This window comes from Brachyhypopomus gauderio, chromosome 3 (assembly GCF_052324685.1).
Source record: "Brachyhypopomus gauderio isolate BG-103 chromosome 3, BGAUD_0.2, whole genome shotgun sequence".
NCBI classification, from domain to species: Eukaryota; Metazoa; Chordata; class Actinopteri; order Gymnotiformes; family Hypopomidae; genus Brachyhypopomus; species Brachyhypopomus gauderio.
The window spans coordinates 808,547-832,687 of NC_135213.1; the positions used below are offsets into that span (position 1 = coordinate 808,547).

Below are 24,141 nucleotides of genomic sequence, written 5' to 3' on the forward strand. Positions count from 1 at the left end.
GCGGGAGAGCCACGTGGACCCATCATACACTTTGCGAGAAAGCTCCAGAGCAGCCGCCGGAATCAGAATTCCCTTGCTGTTATTCCACATGCTACTCCTTTCAACCCAGAGAAAACATAAACCCGATAGCCTGAAATAAAATTACTGTCTTATTCTTCCTTTTAAATGACAGAATCAAAGGGGGAAAGTGTGATGGAAATTGTGTTATTCTGATTACAAGAAAACTGTCAACAGTGTGATTCAGTATGAAATTATGTGCTCATATGTATGTGTGTGTTGTGACCTATATTAAAGGAATGCACAGAGGTAGAAAATACTATGTTATTTGCCTTGACCCACTGACACATCAGCCATTTCTACGAGCTGTTTCTATGCTAAAACAGGAAAACTACTGTCAGGAGAGAATGCACATGCAAGGCAAAAACTGTCGAATGTGCATTCTCCTTTGTTTCTCAGTGCGCCCAAATGTACAGTAAACATGTGATAGCAATCCTGCCTGCTAAATGATATAAAAGAGAGAGAACTTCCCTCTCTCCTCAGAGTTTCTGTTCTAGACTGAACTCTCATGCTTATTTTATATTGTAATACATTTTTCTTTTAACCGGTCCTCAATTATTTCAGAAATTTCCACAACAATCACAAACGGATTCAAAACAAGTGGAAAAAAACAATTTTTAATATACAATTATTACAAAAATTACTATATACAATTGTTGAAATAAGATAATTATGAAAGCAGAAGACTGGTCATCCTTCAGGTCCTGCATCTTCACACACTGTCTTCAAGGGGGTGTCTTCAAGAGCAGGAGGTCCACAGGTTTGCCCCACTGCACAGTGACCTCTGCTAAAGCGCTGTGCTTTTCGCTTGCAGCATGTAGGTATCAGTAGAGGGTAATAGCACCATAACCCCCAGAGCACCAGAACACTGGCAAGCCCAGTGAGGAGACCTTGGTAGTTTCTCTTCAACCAACTCTCCTTCACATCTATACAGATAAGCATATATCCCCTCATCATTCATGCTTTCATGTTATTAAAATATTCAAATACTACCCCTCTCACTAGGCTTGCAGCAAAATATGTTTTTTCATGTGTATTACATTAAATCAAATTCTATTTGTAGTATCACTAGTTAACAGTTTAAATGTGTGCTCAATCTCACCTTTTTTTGGAGCCAAAGTTATGTCTTTGTTCTTTCCTACAATGACAACAGACTAATTAAGCAACCAAAAATCATGCGTGTAATAATATAATTAAACAATTAAATCTTGCTGTTTGGTATATATATGAACCAGATTGGTATATATATGAACCAGATTACCCAGAACATGACTGAGGTACAGCATATTAAAGCTTTACCTTCTACTGTGACTCTAAAGGTGGATACAATCTCATCATTCCTTATGTCCCGTATGGTGTAAACACCACTATCAGACTCTGTGAGCTCTTTCAGCTGTAGACTGGAACTCAACGATACTCTCTTCTCATACTCAGAGATACACTGAACTATGCGATCTCTGACCTCACAGAGTTTGACAGTGTGTAGACTAGCATCACCCGTCCTGTTAACAAACAGTTCCACTGGCTCTGAGACGGGCACATCCAGGATGAGAGATTCTCCAGGGGTTATGAGCCTGGAAAACTCAGGAGCTGCAATGACACACACACACACACAGGCTGAAGATTACCATCAAATGGGGATACCTCGTTATACTCATAACAGTGGAGACTTACCTTCAATCTGCAGACTCACATCACAGAGGTCTACGCTATCACACTCACAGGTGTACAAGGTCCTCTTAGTGTAATCAACATCAGTGATGGTGAGGGAGAGATCTCCCTTCAGGTACTGATCATGGGACATGTGAAATCCCTCCTTTGACTGACAGGATGACTGGTCACACTGAGCCAGAATGTCAAGTTGTTTATGGATCACAGTCCATGTGGCCAGACCAGAACACATATGATTACAGGGGAGAGTAGCAGAACTATGAAGCTCCACTTTCACTGGACCGAGAGCTGATGTAGAAAGAAGATCTGGGGAAAGAGGAGACAGACATCATTACATTACCAAAACAACTGCTACAAAATACTGATCAAAATTGCCAACTCGCACTGGCTTTAGGTAATGCATGGCTTGAATGACTTATATGCAAATTAACCAAACCTGCAGACCCACCAGACGAAGAAGAGAGAGGAGGTGGAGGATCTGGAACTCTCAAAAAGAAACGGGGTCCCTCTTCAACTTCAATTTTTTCAGAATTTTAATTTAATTTGAATTCATTTAATTAATATTTGTAATTAAAATTTTAAGAAAATCAATCAAACGTATGCAGTGGCATCTGCAGAAAATATGTAGTGGGGGGACAGATGGGGCCAGTAAACATCTTGTGGTGGCACACTAAAAAAGGCCTGATACCATTGAAGTTTTTCAGATTGCACATGTAAATACAGACATTGATGACCCTGGACTATGGTGTATGATACAATGCAAATTGTTTTATTCTTTATTGGATTATGATGTTGCTTGTTGGTTTAACAGTCCCACCAGGATTTCGCGGGCCTTTTTTGTGATTGTTGCGGGCTAAAATATTTGATGTTGCGGGTGTTTTTCAAAAAATTGCGATGGAAGTTGCGGTGTGTTTTTGCTTTTTTGTGAGTACATTGCAATAAGGAGTAAATGTTGTATGGTTTCCTCTATTTAGTAGTGCATTTTAATTATCTATTTACCTATTTATTCAGGGTTGCCAACTTTTCAAGATCGCTTGGAGTGAGATTTGAACCTGGAGGGGGTGGCGAACGTTAATTGTTGACGGGGGGCGGGGTTAGCGAACGTAAATTGTTACCGGGCGGCCAGTAAAATGGACACAAATTAAGTATATCGAGATCGATCGCCAGTGGTTGGCGCCAGAGCGAACTATGGATCAGAGATAAATTTTATCTCTGACTTTAAACTTTATCTCAGTTTAAACGTATAAACTTTATCTCAGACCCTCGCCGCTTGCGTGCGCTTCAGTGACTTCGCGGGCTACCGTTGCATTGTGGGGAATATAGTGTTTGTGCGTGCAAAACACCATCGGGCGGCTGTGGCCTGCGGGCCGGTTCTAATAGTAATTAAATATGATCCAGGGGGCCATAGATAATCAATTCGCGGGCCGGATCTGGCCTGCGGACCTTGACTTTGACATATGTGCTCTATGTGATATGAAATAGTTTGGCCAGGAATGATCCCTCTCAAGATTTTGTATGCCCCGCCCCCTGAAACACAGGTGTTGGGACAGAGAATGCACAATGATCCCTCTCACTTTCTTGAAATGATCCCTCGAAGTGCAACAGCTCGGTGGCAGAAATGGACTTTCCGTCTCTTAAAAGACTATGAAAAATCACTTGGAGTGGATGGGCTGGTGCTAGAAATGTTAAACTTGTTGGAAATACATGTATGAACCCATCGTTGTGAAACAATAAAACACTGAAAACAAAAAAAAAACAGTTTATCCCCGCTTTCATGTAGTGTACCGGGATACTGCTTTTCCCAATCTTTTTGCCATTATTTTCGACGCTCATGCTGCTTTCAGTCTGCTCCTCTTGAACGTATATACGGAAGTAAGGCAGGAGTTTGTCGACATCACATCAAGACGACATCAGTGATTGGTCAAATTTGCGGGAAAGTTGCGGTGATTGGCTGAAGTTGCAACACCGCCCTGAATTCGCAGGGTTTGCTTGAAGTTGCGTTGAAGTTGCAAATCGCAACATCGCGACTTTCTGGAGGGTCTGGTTTAATACCCACACCCACAGCCACTGCTTATCATGGGGTATATCTGCCTGCTATGTTGATTGGCGAGTACAAATAAGGGTATTTCAGTTTCTGTGTGGAGCTTTTTGGGTTGGATCCTTTCCAAAGCCAAAAACTTACCTGCTAAGGTCAGTAGCCCAACCAAGACTGATGTCAGAATACTGTATCTGTTCATGTCTGTGGACCCTCTGGGGAGAAAAACACACCACTGGGGTTAAACTGATTGAAAATAAGCCAGTTCATTTTTGCAGCAAGTATTCGTGTAGAATTTGTAAGGTGGGAACACTTTTTGAGGAACGTGCCCCAAGTGCAGTGTGCTATTCTGTACAGGGCCAGCGTTTATGTACTTGTGCTCCTGCCACAACTCAACTCCATTGTAGAGCTTTGTTGCAAACAAAGCTTTTTTTTCTTTCTCTACTTCTTGTTTACTTCTCATGTTCCATTTTCATTGGCTATTGACTGTACCCGTTGAGTTTGAGTCACTGATTCATACACTAGATTACCCACAGAGTCGAGTCACAAACATTCAAATCTTTGATGTATGGAAATCCAAAGAGTCAAATGCAGCCTCAAACTAAATGCTGTTTTTGTAAAACAGAAAAAACAGTGAATTTGGAGGTCCTACAAAACAAAATATGCCGTTATATAGCAGGATGCTGTAAAATGCACCATTAAAAATGCTATATTTTGCTTCATTCAAATGTTAGTTTAAAAGATAAAAAAGGGTTATGTGCTCTAAACCTGAGTTTTTGTACAGTGCTTTTGTGTAAAACCTTACACTTTTTCTGACAAATCACTGGGTGGAGCTCATTTCCTTATTATAAAGCAACACTTTTAATAATAGACATAATATACATCGGCCATGCGGTGGACTGGCGACCTGCCCATGGTGTACCCTGCCTTCGCCCGGAGATGCTGGGATTGGCTCCTGCCCCCCCGTGACCCCGACTAGCGGGATTGAGCGGTTCAGATAATGGATGGATGGATAATATACATCCCTCCATAAAATCCAACTAGTCCAGAATGTAGCTGCCCGAATTATCACCAGAACCCCCTCCACACACCACATCACTCCTGTTTTACAGCAGCTACACTGGTTACCCATCAAGTTCCGCTCAGATTACAAAATTCTTCTGCTTACATTTAAGGTCATCCACAATCTTTCCCCTTCATATCTGTCAGATCTACTTCAAGTCACCACTCCTTCCCGCACTCTCAGATCCTCTTCTTCCATACAGTTATATGTACCCTCTGCTTGTCTTGTCACTATGGGGAGCAGAGCTTTCAGCCGCTCTGCTCCCCGACTCTGGAACTCACTACCATATGCGCTCTGGAATACAGACTCACTCACAGAATTTAAATCCAGACTCACAACTCATCTGTTTAAAATTGCATTTTCTTTATAAAAACTTACTCTGTCTTGATTGGAATATTTTATTTAATTTAGTTTTATCTTTAATGTTTATTTCCTTTGTCTACTATCATGATTGTCTTTTATTGTACGTTGTCCTTGGGTGCTAGAAAGGCGCCATTAAATAAAATGCATTATTATAATTATTATTATTACATAGATGCCTCATTACGTGCTGGAGCGTAAACCAAGCATCACCGCCATATTTGTTGGGTCTCCTCACTCTAGGCTAGCGGCAGAACCAACTGGAGTCACACCACCACAGTTAAAGACCGCTATTCAGTCATGGTCTTGTGGTAGAGAACTGGGGCCTCAGGTACAAAGACTTGCATGGATTTCTTACTAAAAATTGGCGTACATACAAATCCAGAAAATGGCATATGCATAAAAAAATCCAGATGTATCAAACCATGTGTACGCCGGAATCCACGCACATTTCTTTTGTACATCCCAATTGAGTGCACACAAGAGAGTGGCTGACTCCTCTTGTGAAACGCCCCCCTATAAATATGCAAATTAATTTAAATTTGCCCGGCACCGGAGAAGTTTCCTCTCTGATCTATCTCAAACCATGTCTAAACAGGGAAAGAAGAGGAACTTCACCGAATGTGAAGTGGAGACGCTCCTGAATGAGGTAGAGGCGCAGAAAAACTGGAACTGGCAATGCGCGACTCCTCGCGTTTCTCTCTCCAAAACTCTCTCCAACTCAGCACAAGAGGACAGCTCTTGGAAATCTGAAATGGCTTATAAGCCACATCATGGGCCAAAAAATCATAATGGTCATGGAAAACGCGCTCTCGGCGAATTCGGCCATTAGCAATGGGGGTGCGTGTTTACGACAAACATAGCGGGAAAGCGTTTCAGCTTAACGCTAGGTAGCCGGTCGCAGGAAACCACTTCAAACTTTCTCCAAAGCGCGGCAGCTTCTCATCACCTCGGTAAGTTCTCCGGTATCCATGCATTTTTATTGGTAGTCAATGAGCACTCGGTGAATCAGCACACATGTCTGCGATTCGACTGCACTGGTAGAGTCAACGTGCATCGGGTTTATTTTGCGGGCGAATTTACGGTGCATTGACTCTAGCCTTTTTGCATCGGCAAATACCATGGTTAAATCGGGTGTTTTGTTTTCCAGTATCTATTCCTTATTCTAACGTATTTACAGAGGCAACATACTTTTTATTTTTATTGATTTTGTTTTTTGAGGCAACATAAATGCACCATCGTGTCCTCAGGTACTGACGCAAACATGCAGACGTACACAACAAAGATGGAGGGAAACGAGAGCATTAGCAACGACAAATATATTTAATGCACCAAAAAAGACACACAAATCAAACGTGTGGCAATATTTTGGGTTTTTTAAGCGAGGTGGTCAACTTGACAAGACGCACGCAATCTGCAAACAATGCCGTGGGTCTATCAAATACGTTAGTAGCACAACGAACCAGGCGACACACATGAAAAGACAGCACGGTGTGGACATCTCTGCGGCCGCTACCCCCTCGTAAGTCTAGCAGACAGTAGTGTTGCAGATCATAATTTTCACTATGTTAATACAGTACTTTAAAAAACCGTTCATCTTGTGTTTTAAACGTTTTGTATAAATATAGATGGAGAAAATAACTGAATAATTCACTTGAATAAATTAATGCTCTGTCTGAATATACTGAATTATGCATTTTTTTATATTATGTATTGGTTTTGCTCCATTGAAAAGAACCTGGGGTGAGTTTCCCGAAACGTTCTTAGCGCCAAGTACTTCTTAACCTCATACGTTTCATACGAGGTTACGAAGCGCTACGAACGTTTCGGGAAACCCACCCCAGATGCATACATCCCTTAAATTGTTAGAGAGTAAAGTAGAATTGTGCTAATGAGTTAAGAAAACTGATGGGTTAGGCCAATACATCCTCAAACCTCAACTAACTGTATCGAATGATCATTTATCAAACCGAATCCTCATATAATAAGACATATCGTTATCAAATCATTTTGAATCGCATCATATCGTGAACAGGAGTGATTTGAATCGCATCGTATCGACAAGGGGTTTCAGAATATCGCAGTTATATCGTTTCGGTGACAGTGTATCGAGATGTGTATCGAATCTACCATAGTGGTGAAGATATACATCCTTAATGAGCACGTTACGGTGGTTATTTATTTGCAGTATGGTATCAAACATTGCGTAAATAATGAGATTTATGGTCCTCGGCAGAGGATTTTTAAACCGGAGTTCCATTCTCATATTTCCGGACTTTATCAGCGACAGATGCTGCCCCCCTTCATCGTCAGGGGATAGATTGAAAGCCAGCAATGTGTAGCCTCCTACGTACTCTTGACGACCGATGGAAAGAGCTTGATCTTTAAGGTGTTTTCCCGAAGCCAGAATTAGCGAGTGATATTCGCGAACGGCGTTACCGCCTTGAAAATTCGGTTGAAAAGGCTTAGCGGGATGTTGGGTTCCATCCACATAGAGAGTGATAAACTCTGTGTCGTAGTGTTTGAAATTAAAGGGGTTTTTATTGTAGGCTCCTACTTATGCGTCGTTATCCACCATTCCTATAACTACGGTTTTTGGAAGAGGACCCAGGAACAGATTTTCTTGGGTGAAAACCCATTTTCTTTATTACTGACTTACTGATAGAATTACTACTTGTTGCATCAGGTTGTTTTGAGATAAAATCACTCGATGGACCAACTTTAATAAAACTAGCCTACAGTTACAAATAATACAATATATATTGTATGTGTTGCACAAACGTAACACATTTGTGTTTTTTTGGTTAAAACCAAATATTTAAGTAGCGACGAATCCATGTCCCCCCACTTTTTAATGGTTAAAAAACAAATATTTAAATAGCGATATTTGTGTGTGGGTGTGTGTGTGCATATATATATATACACTACCGTTCAAAAGTTTGGGGTCACTTAGAAATGTTCTTATTTTTGAAAGAAAAGCAGTTTTTTTTTTCAATTTAGCTAACATTAAAAGCATCAAAAATACACTCTATACATGATTAATGTGGTAAATGACTATTCTAGCTGTAAACGTCTGGTTTTTAATGCAATATCTACATAGATGTATGGAGACACACAATGGTACATTGTGTTTGCTAACTGTGTAAGGAGACTATTGGTTATTTAGAAAACCCTTGAAAACCCTTGTGCAAGTAGGTTAGCACAGCTGAAAACAGTTTTGCTGATTAGAGAAGCTATAAAACTGACCTTCCTTTAAGCTAGTTGAGAATCTGGAGCATTACAATTGTTGGTTCGATTAAACTCACAAAATGGCAAGAAAAATACAACTTTCAATTAAAACTCGACAGTCTATTCTTGTTCTGAGAAATGAAGGCTATTTCATGCGAGACATTGCCAAGAAACTGAAGATTTCCTACAATGGTGTGTACTACTCCCTTCAGAGGAGAGCACAGACAGGCTCTAATCAGAGTAGAAAGAGAAGTGGAAAGCCCCGCTGCACAACTGAGCAAGAAGACAAGTACATTAGAGTCTCAAGTTTGAGAAATCGACGCCTCACAGGTCCTCAACTGGCAGCTTCATTAAATAGTACCTGCAAAACGCCAGTGTCAACATCTACAGTGAAGAGGCGACTCCGGGATGCTGGCCTTCAGGGCAGAGTGGCAAAGAAAAAGCCCTATCTGAGACTGGCTAATAAAAGAAAAAGATTAATATGGGCAAAAGAACACAGACATTGGACAGAGGAAGATTGGAAAAAAGTGACAGACGAATCAAAGTTTGAGGTGTTTGGATCACGCAAACGAACATTTGTGAGACGCAGAACAACTGAAAAGATGCTGGACGAGTGCCTGACACCATCTGTCAAACATGGTGGAGGTAATGTGATGGTCTGGGGTTGCTTTGGTGCTGGTAAAGTGGGAGATTTGAACAAGGTAAAAGGGATTTTGAATAAGGAAGGCTATCACTCCATTTTGCAACACCATGCCCCATACCCTGTGGACAGCGCTTGATTGGAGCCAATTTCATCCTGCAACAGGACAATGACCCAAAGCACACCTCCAAATTATGCACAAACTATTTAGAGAAGAAGCAGGCAGCTGGTGTTTTATCGGTAATGGAGTGGCCAGCGCAGTCACTAGATCTCAACCCCATTGAGCTGTTGTGGGAGCAGCTTGACCGAATGGTACGAAAAAAGTGCCCATCAACCCAATCAAACTTGTGGGAGCGGCTTCTGGAAGCATGGGGTGAAATTTCTCCAGATTACCTCAGCAAATTAACAGCTAGAATGCCAAAGGTCTGCAATGCTGTAATTGCTGCTAAGGGAGCATTCTTTGACGAAAGCAAAGTTTCAAGTAGAAAATTATTAAAAAAAAAAAAAAAAACATTATTTCTACCTTGTCAATGTCTGGACTATATTTATATTCATTTTGCAACTCATTTGATAAATAAAAGTATGAGATTTCAGGGAAAACACAAAATTGTCTAGGTGACCCCAAACTTTTGAACGGTAGTATATATATATATATATATATATATATATATATATATATATATATATACACACACACTAGTGGGGAACCGTCAGGGCCCTCTACGCCCTCTCAGAGGGCCTAAAATATTCTTAAAACATATATATATATATATATATATATATATATATATATATATATATATATATATATATATATATATATTCGCTACTGATATATATACACACACACACACACACACACACACACACACACACACACACACACACACACACACACCAGAGCCCACATTCTCTTTTTGATAAGGTAGCAAGTGGGAGTAACAAGGGTGGGGACTACTCTCGGGAGACAAAAGCTCTCTGTGAGAACTTAGTTTAGAGCTGCATTTGATGTGCTACAGATGTGCACTTTTGCTGCTCTCCAATGATCTTTGTAAGGCTGGTCTGGGACATGTTGCTTTATCGGGAAACTAGTGGATGATACGATCCCTAGAGTGTCCGTCAAAACCTTCCCCAACCTGAAGTCGTGGGTGGATAAAACCACCTCTTATCAGGTAGGGGATAGGGTGTGGGTCTCCACCGGAGACGGGCGCCTGGGCAGGAGAGGTAAACTGGGGGAGAAATATGCTGGCCTGTAGGTCATATTGAGGCGCATAAACCCAGTCACCTATCGCATCGGTCTGCCCGAAGACAGACGTGTGTCACGTGCGTTTCATGTGTCCGCTCTCAAGCCATACAGAGAGGGTGCCTTGGAGGATGCCTCAACGTCTCGGCCGCCCTCGCCGCTGCAGTTGTCGGACGGACCCGCGTACCTCGTGGAGAGGTTAATAGACTCGCGACGCAGAAGAGGTGGTCTACAGTATCTGGTGGACTGGGTTGGATACGGACCGGAGGAGCGTTCGTGGATACCGGCCTCTCAAGTGGTAGGCCCCTCCCTTATTGCCGACTTCCACAGGGAGCATCCTGACCGGCCAGCTCCACGGCGACAGGGAAGACCACATGGGAGACGACGGGAGGGGTCCTTGGGGGAGGGCTCTGTCACGGTGAGGGGGCCGGGTCGCCACAGGAGGGCGCGCATCCCGGTCAGCAGCCGATCCCAGCACACACCCCCGAGCACGCAACCACTCCCACCATCACAATCACCAGTATACTGAATCACCTGTTTCTTGTTACGTTGCTCTTTTTAAGCCCGCAGGTCGTCTGGTCCAGTGCTGCACATTACCGCTACAAGAGCGTCTCTGGATCCGGCAAGTATTTCACTTGCGTTCCTTCCCTGTGTGTGCGCTGCGAGCGTTATTTTGCATCACTTTCAGTGTGTGCGCTAAGAGCATTACGTGTTTGGTTGCCATGGAGAATAAACTCCCTTCTGTTCAACCCGCGTCTCCGGCTGCCTCTGACCTGACGCCATCGGTGTCACAATATAACATATCACGCTTTATAACACTATAAATCACATACAATATATAAACTAGATAAGAAATAGTTGTAAGAATGAATGAAAACTATTATTATTAACTTTAAACTGTTATGAGACTGTGATGTGCAGGGATTATGAACGAAAAAGGAAGCGATCATGCCAAGTCTCAGGGGAAAAGGAGGGTTTCATGAATAACGTGGGCTAACCAAAGACCTGTGATGTGATCTGAGTTAAGGATATAATGACCAGCAGTCAACTGGTACAAAGACAAGACATATATAGATGGACAAACGACCATCAGGTGGGGGCCTGCTAATATAGGGTGACCATATTTTTATTTGGGAAAACCAGGACACTTTGTGTGTAAGTTGTTGAGCGGGGGGTGGCAAACATAAGTTGTTGAGTGGGGGGGTGGGGGTGGCGAACGTAAGTTCGAACGTAAGTAACACTACGCTTTAAAATTAATTCTCCCGTCTCTCGTTGAGTACGATGAGGCTCAGGGATTCCGTGTCATGCATTGCCGTGCTGAGGGTCCTAGTGCCTGTAGAATTAATGGCCCGATGAAGGTAATTTAAAAACCAGGACATTTCCTCACTTTAAAAAAAAACCGGGACGCCGTACGTGACATACGGACATGTCCCGGGAAATACGGACGTTTGGTCACCCTAGCTAATAGGTCCCTGAGGGACAAACACAACGCAACAATAACAGGACAACTGCGGCTGTGGACGGGGCCGACTGGCAGGGGGGGTGGTATCATGACAGAGACTTAATTTTTGTCTTAAGTTTTTGGCTAGTAATTAAATGAGTTACAATTAAATAACTCACTAATTGTGTAGTCGTTTTAACAGATACTTCCTTACTTTTACCTAAGAAACAGTTATTGTAATATGTGTAATATGTAAGTAATACACGTTTAAATACCGTCTATTGCAACCTGTGGTTTCTCTGTGGAGGGTTGGATGGCTGGCACCATTAGGGAGAATCTTGTCTGTTCTCACGTGGGCTTGTAATGAGCGCCTCGCGTGGTCATGGGACATGGCCGGTTTAAACTCCGGATCAGTTACGAAACGCTGCGCTTCAAGCTATAAACATCAGTATCGAGTGTCCCAGCACTAACTACTATTACGAATTAACTATAAGTTACGAAATAACTAATATCTAATGGCCCATTTCCACTAGGGCCTGCTTGGTGCGGTACGGTTCAATTCGCTATGGTTTGTGAGTGTTTCCATTAGGGATGCACCGAAATGAAAATTCTTAGCCGAAACCGAAAACCGAAAATGAGGAAACCAAGGCCGAAAGCCGAAAACCGAAACACCGAAATACATTATGCCAATTATTAGTAACATTGGATTTATGGCTAACCTCACTAAAATCAAGGCATTACTATTCAAAGAATAAATCAACTACAAAATTTGATTTGAAAATATTTATTTAGCACTGACATTACAGTAATGCATATTATAAAGTAAAATTAGTGGTGGGCCGTTAACGGCGATACCGCTGACAACGGCCGACCACTAATTAAATTTAACTCGCTTGCAGACCGTTTTTATCTGAGAGGATAAATATATGTATTTTATACGAGTTAAATTTAATTATAACTGACTGGCCTGAAAGATAAATATAAATTCTCTCATAAAAACGTGACGTGAGTTGCAACAACATTAAACAGCTCAGGTAAACACACTTCTGAGAAATGTCGTCTGCTCGGCAAAACATAACGGGGCTCAATGTGCTCTATTAGCCTACGAAATCCCTACGACAGAGAACGGCTGATCGTCTAAGGCAACGAGTTCCATAATTTTTGGTGTAATGTCCTTTGCCTTGGCGCCATCACTGGAAAACTTTTTTGCTAGCTTTATCCAAATAAGCTCGTGCAGGTAGCGATTTTTGCTTGCGTCATCACAGCACATTGTTTCGGCCGTGTTGTTTCGGTGATGAAAGTATTTCGGCCGAAAACCGAAAATGCAAATTTAAGCCATTTCGGCCGAAAATTTTCGGTGGCCGAATTTTCGGTGCATCCCTAGTTTCCATTAGTACCAGGTCCCAGTTTGCCGGTACTTTCGGGTACTTTTTTCGTACCCACTCACTCGAGGTTCTAACCGTTCCAAAGCGGTACAGTTATGTGACGTGGAAAAACAGCATGACACTGATTGGCCAGGGAGTGTCGTCACAGGTTGCGACAGGAGAGCGACTCCTCCGCTATGGACTCCTCAGCCATTTTTAAAACCCAAGGAGAGAAGTCTGTTCCCTGGTCAAACGCCGAGGTACAAACCTTTCTGTTAATAATCAGCGATCAAAAAATCCAGGGCGATCTGGACGGGGCCACTAGAAATGTAAAGGTTTTTAGCGAAGTTTCCGCGCTAATGGCCACTCATGGCAACCAGCGGCGCCGGTCGGTCCAAGCTAAAAAAGCTTAAAAGCGATTACCGGGCGGTGAAGGACCATAACGGACGCAGCGGAGCAAACCACAAAGACTGGAAATTGTTCCAGCAAATGGATGCCATATACGGTCACCGGCCAGCCAGTAACGAAAGAGAAAACGTGCTGGACACGACAATGTCGGTGCTGGAGGCCATGGAGAATGGTGAGTGTATTGTGATTTCACAGTTTTACTAGACTCGTAAAAGATGTAATATGAACGTAATATGAACGCATCTATTGTAAACGCAGGAATTTAGAGCTGTGTTTGTAGTTAATGTTACCACCACAGTCACTACTGTACAATAGCTAGCTCTTAGCCTTGCTAGTTGCTAGTTAGCTGTAGCCATAAACAAAGCATGAGCAGCGATGACGTGCTACACATTTTGTGCAGTTACGCTATGTTGCTTTCACGGGAATGCTTGTGTTTAATATTTGTTATTTTTTACGTTCAAGATTCCCCTTCCACTGACGAGGCGAGCGCCTCTTTGGAACCTCCCGCCTCCCCCGCATCATCCGAGCAGCGTGAGGCGCACATCCAGCTGCTGCTCCGTGATTGTCGCGAGGCCCGGGAACAAGAAGCCGAGCTGAGGAGAGCGGAGTTGGCGGAAAATGTTTCCTTCAACCGGGCTTTCCTCGGGGTGCTTGGCGAACTTGTGGACACCATGCGAGACAGACGCCAGTAAAAGCACACAAAATGTTGCTTGTAGTACTATAAATATTTATTTCATATAAAGCTATACGTTATTTTTAGGTAATTTGCTTTTTGCACTTTTTTAACTATAACTATATTATTTACATATTTTGTACTTCAAACTTTATTATGAAATATAGATATTTAATTTCATTTGATTGTATGACCATAGGCGGAGCCAAAGCAGGGGCCGGGGTGGCACTGGACCCCCCTGAATTCTGATTGGCCACCCCAAGTGCCCCCCCAGATGACTGACATGTCACCGCATCGCACATCTTGTTGAGAGCCTGTTGCGTTTTGTAATCGGTAATAATACTCAATGCTCAATTTCATTTAGCACATGCAAGCAGCAGGCACGACAGAGAAATTTTTTCAAACAAACGTGTTGTGCGGAATTCCGACTCCCCTCGTTTGCACACGCATAAAGACGCTACAGATGATATTCGGGAGGTACAGTGATTATAACTTAGTTCATTGAGCACACTAGTTTTGTCCTAACTAGATATTTAGACATAATACTGCTGTAATACTGCGATGTCGTGATCCGAGGTGAACTTCGGTATAGCCAGTGTGTATTTTATTTAAAATAATTAACACCTTTGAGCCAATGTGGCTTTGGACATAGATAATGCAGTTTGCTGTGATGGATAATTAAAACCTAGCTCTTATTTATGCATAGAAACATAAATCGATAATATAATCTGTAGCGTCTTTATGCGGATAAACGAGGGTTGTCGGAATGCCCCACAACACCGGCTGAAAGCAAAAAGTGTCGTGAAATGCTACAGGCACCGTTCAGAAACTGATCAGGGGTGAGTTTCCCAAAACGTTCTTAGCGCTAAGTAGGCTACTTCGTAACCCCGTACATTTCATACGAGGTTACGAAGTACTAGCGCTAAGAACGTTTTGGGAAACTCACCCCAGTTCAGTTAAATGTGTTCAGTTCAGTAGATATATGCGGCTTTTAGCCCGGTGCAGCTTATAAAACATTTTCCTTTTTTTTTTTAACTCTGTAGGTGTGGGTAATAGAATGAATTATATTATAAATAAATAGTAAAAAAAAGACACTTTTCTAGGAAAAATAATATTATACTACACATTACATCTACAGTGGTTTCTTTGCCCCGACTTAGGTTTGTGTGACCGTGTCAGTGATGTAAGTTACTGAAATGTACTCGTGCAATTAATTATTTCAAAAACAGTCACTCACTGATCGAGGGAATGCTGAAAGCAGCTTTCCTATTTGGTATATTTGGATTGTAAGATATGCCAGAAGTAGCACATCTGTGTTTTTACTTTTACATGTTGTACATTTTGCACATTGTTAAAAAACTGCAAATTTCATACACAAATCTGATCTCCTGCGTGCTTAAGATGTACTTGATATGAAAAGTATAACATTTACAGATTTTGATTGCAATTGAATGCTTTTCTTAAATATACATTGTCATAGTCTATGGACCCCCTAAAATAGCTTTGGCCACCCTCTGGCCACCCCAAGGATAAAAGTCTAGCTCCGCCACTGTGTATGACTGATGCTTTTTATGCAGGGTGTGTTCAGCCTGTTTGAGCAATACCAAATTATTATCAATAATTAGAGCAACCACATACAATAATGAAGATAAAGATAAATAAGACACAATAATGATATGTGTTAAGGGGCATCGACCGGTGTTGTGGTCGCATACAAATGATGTCACGACACTACAACCTGCGCGCCAACAGCGACTCCACCCACATTGTGGTGGTCCAACATTGTAATGGAAACACAACGCGACCGTACAGTTCCGTTGCGAATCGATCCGTATCGAACCGTGCCGCGCCAAGCAGGCCCTAGTGGAAATGCGCCATAATACGATACAGACAGTGAATTACATAGGGCAGCGGTTCTCAAACTTTTTAGTCAAAGTACCACCAAAAAAACCATGCTTTGGGGGGGGTCGTCGAACGTAAGTTGTTACTGTGCGTTCACACCGAAAGCGACGAGAGCGACACGGCGACAGGAAGTCATTCATCTTCAATGAGAGTGATCGACACCCAGTGATGCGGCGTGGCGCGACGCGAAGTGAGCGATTCGAGCGACACGAACAAGTTGAGCTTGGCTCAACTTTATGGAAATGAGCAGTGACGCGCGGCGGTGACTACCAATCTGAAAGTATGTTTGCACCCTCCTCCGAAACCGCACCTCTGACTTTGGTTCCTACTGATTATTTGTTCCGATTGCAAAATGGAGGAGAGATTAATAGTGGCTGTCTCTGGATGTCCCGCACTTTACGATGTTTATTTTTGGAGGGAATACTGTTCATTTGTTAAAAAACATCTGCAATAAATTAGCGTATACCCTATTATTGGTTATGATTTTTTTAATTCCTGTTTGATATTTGGGACTGGGGTAAAAAGTAAAAAAATACATAAACATTTTAGGTTTATATACTATATGTGTTTTATACGCACACTATGTTTTATACACGCACTCCTTTATAATCGTGTGTCCTGTAATCAGGGCCGGCCCTTCCATTAGGCGATATAGGCAAATGGACAGCGCCGGCTGTCCAGGGGGGCGCTCGAGTGCATGCGGGTTTTTTTGTTTTTTTTTTTTTTTAACAAATGAACAATTAATAAATGTGAAAACAAGCAAAGTCCACATAATCATAATTTCATTGTTTAATAATATTAGTCAAATTAATTATTCTTATAATAACAACACACGACACCTATCACCCGCGCACCATCCCGACCTCCCCCGCGCACCTCGTTACTGTTTCTCTGTACACCACAGAGTGAGTGACATCTCCCTGTAAAGACCTCAAAAAGGCAGAAGTCCTCTGGTGCCCAGGGTAGAAAAATGAGAAACATGGAGGAGGAAAGGCGGCAAAAAACAGGTAATATAATGGTAATATGTGATGAATTAACACTATACCATTGGCGAAGCGTCAGGGACTTCAACGCCTTCTCTGAAGGTTAATTGATCTTAAAAAGGATGCTTTATCTATTATATGTAATATATGTTAATAACGCTTCACCAATAATTTGTATTTTTCCTATAAATCGGCTTTCAAATCCACTTTTCGTACTTGTGCTTGAAAAAAACCTCAGCGGTGAAATAAAAAATCAACCAATCAGAATATTTCACACCGTTTTTTCTAGGTAAAAGAGAGAAAGGCCCTTTTACATTGAGAGCTTTTATTATAGATTGGCAGTTTTATCAACCAATCATATTATCGAATTAGAATCGTGGGGGCGTGCTGCAATGGTCTCTCATTTTTATTTGAAACAAATCCAAAATGTTGCCAATCTGTAGCTGTTGTGTTTTTCTTTGAAACCAGCTCGCTTGACTCACAACTAACACTCAATCGTCATTGTGGCTTTTTCCCCTCTGTATGATCTGTCATCATACTGCCCAATCCTAGTAGGTGCAATGATTAGCTTAGCTTAAAATAAATATATACTGTTCATTGCGGATGCACTTTTGAAATAATAATGTTGCAGTAGGCAAATTGCCCTGATTTGCACTGGTGGTAGTTGTTGTTTTTAATTTATTTTTTTTATTTATTATTAATATTTAAAAGTTGTTCTCTGCACTACGTTATGTAAAATAGTTTTTAAATATTTTTTGTGCAACACCTTTATATTTATTGCTTGTTATATGGTAATATTTAAGTCATTTGCTTTTTATTTGTTTCTTTAATAGTGACACAATCAACCCGATGATTGATGATACAGGGGGCACCAACCAAAATCTCGCCTAGGGCACCACATTGGTCAGGGCCGGCTCTGCCTGTAATCAATAGATTAAAATAAATACTGCGTCCTGCTTTAAAAACGTGATTTGCATATCTGTCACGTGCTGCATGCCGGCGTGATGTTGGACACGCCCCCACGCGACGCGATGCTGGCGACTCGGCGACGGAGAGCGATTTTATCCCTTTCGGTGTGAACGCACAGTTACGGGGGGGACGACGACACGAATTAAGTATATCGCGATCTATCGATCGCCGGTGGTTGGCGCCAGAGCGAACTAGTAACTCATTTAATCATAGATGTAGATCAGAGGTAAATAAACTAGATTTTTTTTCGGCGTGAGAAATCGGATGTGTGGCGTGAGAGCGTGTGAAGACGGTCAAATGCGTGTGTCTCACGCTCAATGCGTGAGAGTTGGCAACCCTGCTCATTACACACATATGTTATAATGTAGTTCTCCTGTAGTTCGTGTTGGTAGTGGTTTACAGAACAAAAAGTCTTTGCGCGACATGCCCTCATATCGCACGTAAACGATCAAGTTTGCTAAATCTGCGACATCTATGGATTCATCTAACTGCAGTGAGAAGCATTTACTCATTTTAATTCTCTCGGTCAATGTTTGTCTGATGTTGTGCGCCATTTCATCAATTCTGCGAGTGACTGTGTTGTTTGAAAGAGGCACCAGGTCGAGCTGTTTAGCGACATTTTCTCCGCACATAATACGAGTCATCCCTTTTGCCAATGGTAAACAAAAGTTCCTCACCAATTGTGTGGGGCTTACCTATGGAGCTATTATAGTGTCACCAGAACCTGAACCTGAAATCATTATTACTTGAAAAACCAGTCTGTAAAATCCTCGCAGGTATGCAAAAATTCGAGTTAAAATTCAGGTTCAGGTCGAAATTCAGGTTCGGGTCGCAATTCAGGTTCGGGTCGAAATTCAGGTTCGGGTCGTAATTCAGGTTCGGGTCGAAATTCAGGTTTGGGTTGAAATGCGGTTCATCCGGGATACGTAGGATGAGCAAACAAACTCAGAGCTAATCGAACTGCATCTGGCCAATCACAAAACATATCAGAGGTCATTGGGAGGCGCGTCTTTCTGCTAAATTTCCTGTAAGAGTGCGGTCCCTGTTTGGCGTGTAAGTAGCATGTAAGCAGCACGAAAGTGACCACTGTGCCACCCAGAAATGGCACCTTGTGGCATCTGCCACATAATCGTGGCACTTATTGTGGCCAGTGCTGCCTGACTGTGGTCTCTGTTGTCCAGAAACGCCGCCTGCCTCTGCTGACAGACATCTAAAGACTCTTGGGTGACTGCGTATCGGCCACTCGCTTAAAATCATCCCGACGATGATTGTAAATGACAGCCTTATATTTATTTATTTGTTTATTTGTTTATTATTGAATATTTGCTTATTCTGCTACCTCCTGTTATCGCTGAACTAAACTTTCGGCACGAGACTTTCAGCGCGAGCTCTTCAGCGCGAGTTCTTCTGTGCACGTTCGATGTACGTTGCTCCAGAGTTTGAAAAAACACAAGAATAAACGAATTACTTGTTTGTTATATCCTTGTTGACACTTGTGGAAGATATTTTACTGTAGTTTGCTTCATTTTTTTTGTGTTGTTGTATGTCAAATGTAAAACAAAGTTCAAACTTAGCGCCCTTGGAAGCAGAAGGAGGTAGGAAGAAAAATTGTATTAATCCAAAAGAGTGATTTATTTAATTTAAAACGAAGGGAGATGTGATTGTTGTTTTGTTTTCAGTAAGAGCTGCGGCTCATAACAAAGTTGAGTTCATGTGCAAGTTTGCTAGGAGTGACGCATTTAAAGTTTGGACCCTGTTCTACACATTATCTGTGAGGTATGGTGCTAGGGCATTTGTGTTTATTTTTTATTTTTTGCCACATTTTGTAGTTTTCACGGTGTCAAATGTCGGTGGCGAAAAGGAGGAGAGAATAAAGATACACCAGTCGAAGCTCCGAGCATTGTTTGTGTGATTAATCCAAGTGGTCCGCTACACGGATGACTAAAGCGAACATACCAGAGAACGAGTTCAGATAAACACGAAAACACTCAAACTTACCCATGCACAGTGGCGTGCACAATTAGACCTCAGGTGGTGCTAAAGCACCACCAACTCTGCCCTTTTTCAACGAAAGTGCCCTTTTGAAACTTCGTTTTTTATTATTATTATTATCATTTTACTGAGGTCGGTTTGAAATGATCTTTTGAAAACCTGAGCGATTAAAAACAATGCCCTGAAATGAGACCCCACCTCGCACACACCCGACCTCTCTCTTCCTTTAACACCAGATGCGCTGCAGCAGCAGTTCAGTTCAGCGAGTGGAAGGAAGCGTCTTCAGCACAGCACACACGGTCACAGATAGACTTCTTCTCCCGTGCCCCACCAGCCAGGTCACATACACATCAAGTAAAATCGTACCGTTTGCCCTCTAAGCCCAACGTGAAATCATTTTGTTGTGCAGTAAAATGTCTCATACAGCACCAAACTACTAAGCATTTTTAGCCGATGGTCACCTGATAAACTAGTCGCACTAGCCCAAATCAATGATAGATAACGTGAGGACGACCACATACAAATAATTAAGGTAGAGTTTGCAAATCTATGTGTTAAGCTGAACGTTTTCTGTTGTATAGGTTTTGTTAGGCAACATAAATTAACACATTCGTTTGTGAAAGAAGAAACGGGAAGTTCCCCATTACCTGTGAAAAATGTCCATCTGCATTTGTGTAATGACAACAGTCAGTAGCCTATAACTTCTCATACTTTTTGGTCTTTTTACTGTCTTAATTGTAGGCCTATATTGATTTACTAATTGCAAAATATATGCGGCAATGCCTGCAGACAGTGGAGGGTAAACAGAAGTTAACTGAAGGACAATGACTATAGTTAATATTGCATATGGATTTTATCAGTTGGCGGCGGTGTGACTTTTTCCATTGAAAACTCACGTTTAGAGAATGTTACTAATAAAAGTCAAATTTCATTCAACATGCGCTTGTAGTTTTTTTATAAAGAATTGTTCCACGTGCGCTAAAAAGTGACCCCCCCCCCCCTTCCCCCCAGCACTTGCCCCCCAAAATGTCTGTTGCCCATTGCCCATGCACACACCACATACTCTCATACAGAACACATACTCTTTAACGATAATGTCGAATTTAGATTAGTGGTAGACAATGAGTGGCAGTAACCGCTCGGTGGTTGATGGCTGATGCTGCGGTGTTACGTGAACTGTGGATTTTGGGGAGGTTGTTTTCTCTTTCGGTTAATTTTGATTTAACAGGTGGATTGCCTCGGTACGGGTGGATTCTGTCGGCCAATCGAAGATCGTGATTTGGATGAGGGGGAGGATATTCGGCTTCATAATCTGCATGACGGAGTTGCTGGAAGTTGCCGGGAGGCGACGCGAGCATTTACTGCCTTTACGGTTGTGTGTGTGACTTTTGAGAAACTGTAACTCATGATTCTCATGTGAGAGGTGAGGGTTTGTGCGATAGCTTTTGTCATGAATTGTCATGAATAGCGTTGTGAAAATCGCCACCATGGAGTAAGAACGTAGTAGCATGTGCACACTTATATAGACACCCATGCAGGGATGTTTTATAAGAAATACCAGTATAGAGGCGAGCACCGTGTATGTATATTTGTTTGAGATTATCGTCGTAGATATATTTTCTTTATTTATGTTAGTAAGGTGTGAGTCTTGCTTTGTTAACTTAGTGTAGTATATTTTGTTTCTTTTCTTTGGTGCCGTCTACTGCTCCTTTCCTTGGTTGGTTTATGGTTAATCGTGTATTTTTGTACGTACGTGTCTGTTCAGTGTTTTGCTGCGTAGAAAAGGCTCTTCTACCCATTACCACTCTGCAGTAAAGAGTTCTTACGTATCCGTCTGGTTTTCACGTTCTTCTTTAATTTCATCTTGTCCACTATGCATATGCTACTACCCCACACCCCAAACCTAGACCCATGACATCGTGGGGTCGTAACAGACTAACAATAGAAACCAATACAAAGCGAAATATACTACAAATTGCACAAATACTAAATGCGATGCCATTCGCTCGCAGAGGTTTAAATGACACTGATGGCGTGTAGGAACATTCACTGATAACCATACATCTATAATAATAAACCCTTTAAATTTAGTGCTGTCGTTAACAGTCTACCACTGTAGATTCACGTACCCTCCTATAATCTTAATTCGACGTTATCGCTAAACAGTATTCTGAACTAGTAATATAGAGCTGTCTCGCTGGATGTCGGCTAGTATTTCACTCAACATAATTTTTAAACAAAAGTTATGAACCATCTTCATTTCAACAAATGGCGATTCGGAGCTCGTCTGGATGATTTTAAGCGAGTGGCCGATACGCAGTCACCCAAGACTCTTTAGATGTCTGTCAGCAGAGGCAGGCGGCTTTCTGGACAATGGAGACCACAGTCACGCAGCACTGGCCACAATAAGTGCCACGATTATGTGGCAGATGCCACAAGGTGCCATTTCTGGGTGGCACAGTTGTCACTTTCGTGCTGCTTACATGCTACTTACACGCCAAACAGGGACCGCACTCTTACTGGAAATTTAGCAGAAAGACGCGCCTCCCAATGACATCTGATATGTTTTGTGATTGGCCAGATGCAGTTTGATTAGCTCAGAGTTTGTTTGCTCATCCTACGTATCCCGGATGAACCGCATTTCAACCTGAACCTGAATTTCGACCCGAACCTGAATTTCGACCCGAACCTGAATTGCGACCCGAACCTGAATTGCGACCCGAACCTGAATTTCGACCTGAACCTGAATTTTAACTCGAATTTTTGCATACCTGCGAGGATTTTACAGACTGTTTTTTCAAGTAATAATGATTTCAGGTTCAGGTTCTGGTGACACTATAATAGCTCCATACTTACCCGCTTTGGCAATCCGCAAACTAGCACGGTAGGAGGCTTCCTGTGCCTTGGAGACTGGGCTCGCTGTAGGCTATTCTTTATTGTGGATTTGCGCTGTTTCAGATCTTTTAGTTTCTGAATTTCAGGACTTGTCATAATTCTGTTTTAATAAAAAAAATGTTTTGTGTAAAAAAAAAAAAAACTCAAAACATCTTTTATTTTCCGATCTCATCTGGCGTACAACCGCGGGGTGCTCTGCACGCGTACCACAGTTTGAGAACCAGCCTATAGGGAATCTGAATTATCCACTGAAAAAGTGGACAACGCTACAAAATGGAGGAGTACCACACCCAGAGTACCAAAGAAAAAGACGTCACAAGACGTTTTAGCTGGAACAAAAAAAGATCAATGTCTAACTACGACTTAAAATCGTGATTTACAATAACTCATTAGCGTATAGCCTATCTGACCCAGTTTATTATTTTTATAATATTGCTATGCGATCGAAGGTGTTCCTGTTTTGGGTCAGACATTATTTATGTAACTAACATACTTCATCACAACCTACAGTTACATTAGTCCAACTTTGGATTGACTTTATAATTGAACACCGAACTCTGAACTCACAAGCCATATTGCTTTAAACTGCACCAACATTCAATTTTATCCAAATTTAAAAACTTTATGTATGAACTTACCCGCAAATACTGTAAAACGTTTGTATTTTAAGAACACTCCTAATGTCATCAGGTTTAGAAATGCTTTCGTTTTCGTTTTTAAAGGCGTAAACTAGAGGTGGGCGGATCGATCGAGGAGGCCAGGCCTGTGAGCTCCGCTCCGCTCCGTTAGAGGGCGATAGACGAGCTCGCGTTGGTGACGGCGTCGTGATGAAGAAGAGTGACGTCCCAGGTCTCCGCACGACTCTGCGCTCTTGTGTCCCTGACCTCTGTGGGCTGCGGTGTAAAACTCGGGGAAAATGGTCCCTCCTGTGCAGGTTTCGCCTCTGATTAAGGTGGGTCACTAACTGTTAGTGTAACATCGAAGATCCTTTCCATTCTGATAACGTTTTTTTTTTATCGTTGTTGTCACCAAATCTCAAGCTAAATGCTAACAGCTAAGCGTGGCTAGCTCGCCTGCTAGTTGTTATTTATACAGATGGCTGGTGTGTTAGGACTCATTAATCAGGGTTTGTTTTTATGTATGTGTGTTTTCACTTTGTCGTGCAATATCTTTGTCCTTGCAGACCGCTAGATATTCTGCGTTGCTAGTGGGAATCA

General features: G+C 42.0%; 1 protein-coding gene across 1 annotated transcript; it reads right to left on the minus strand.

The window, feature by feature from the left end:
* Nucleotides 1-658: 658 nt before the first annotated feature.
* On the minus strand, nt 659-23,672 carry LOC143509912 (uncharacterized). Its single transcript, XM_076998794.1, has 6 exons — nt 23,563-23,672; nt 3,911-3,978; nt 1,732-2,034; nt 1,357-1,647; nt 1,160-1,195; nt 659-983 (listed from the first exon to the last, which is right to left on the minus strand). Exons 2-6 carry the CDS (start codon nt 3,963-3,965, stop codon nt 748-750), a joined length of 921 nt encoding a protein of 306 aa, XP_076854909.1. The 5' UTR covers nt 3,966-3,978; nt 23,563-23,672; the 3' UTR covers nt 659-747.
* Nucleotides 23,673-24,141: the final 469 nt, after the last annotated feature.

Excerpts from the sequence above, each read along its gene's own strand:
- LOC143509912 (XM_076998794.1), bottom strand. The coding sequence starts at position 3,965 with ATGAACAGATACAGTATTCTGACATCAGTCTTGGTTGGGCTACTGACC. Across the intron at positions 2,035-3,910 it reads TGGGCTACTGACCTTAGCAG|ATCTTCTTTCTACATCAGCT; the intron begins GTAAGTTTTTGG and ends CTCTTTCCCCAG. Across the intron at positions 1,648-1,731 it reads TGTGAGTCTGCAGATTGAAG|CTCCTGAGTTTTCCAGGCTC; the intron begins GTAAGTCTCCAC and ends GTGTCATTGCAG.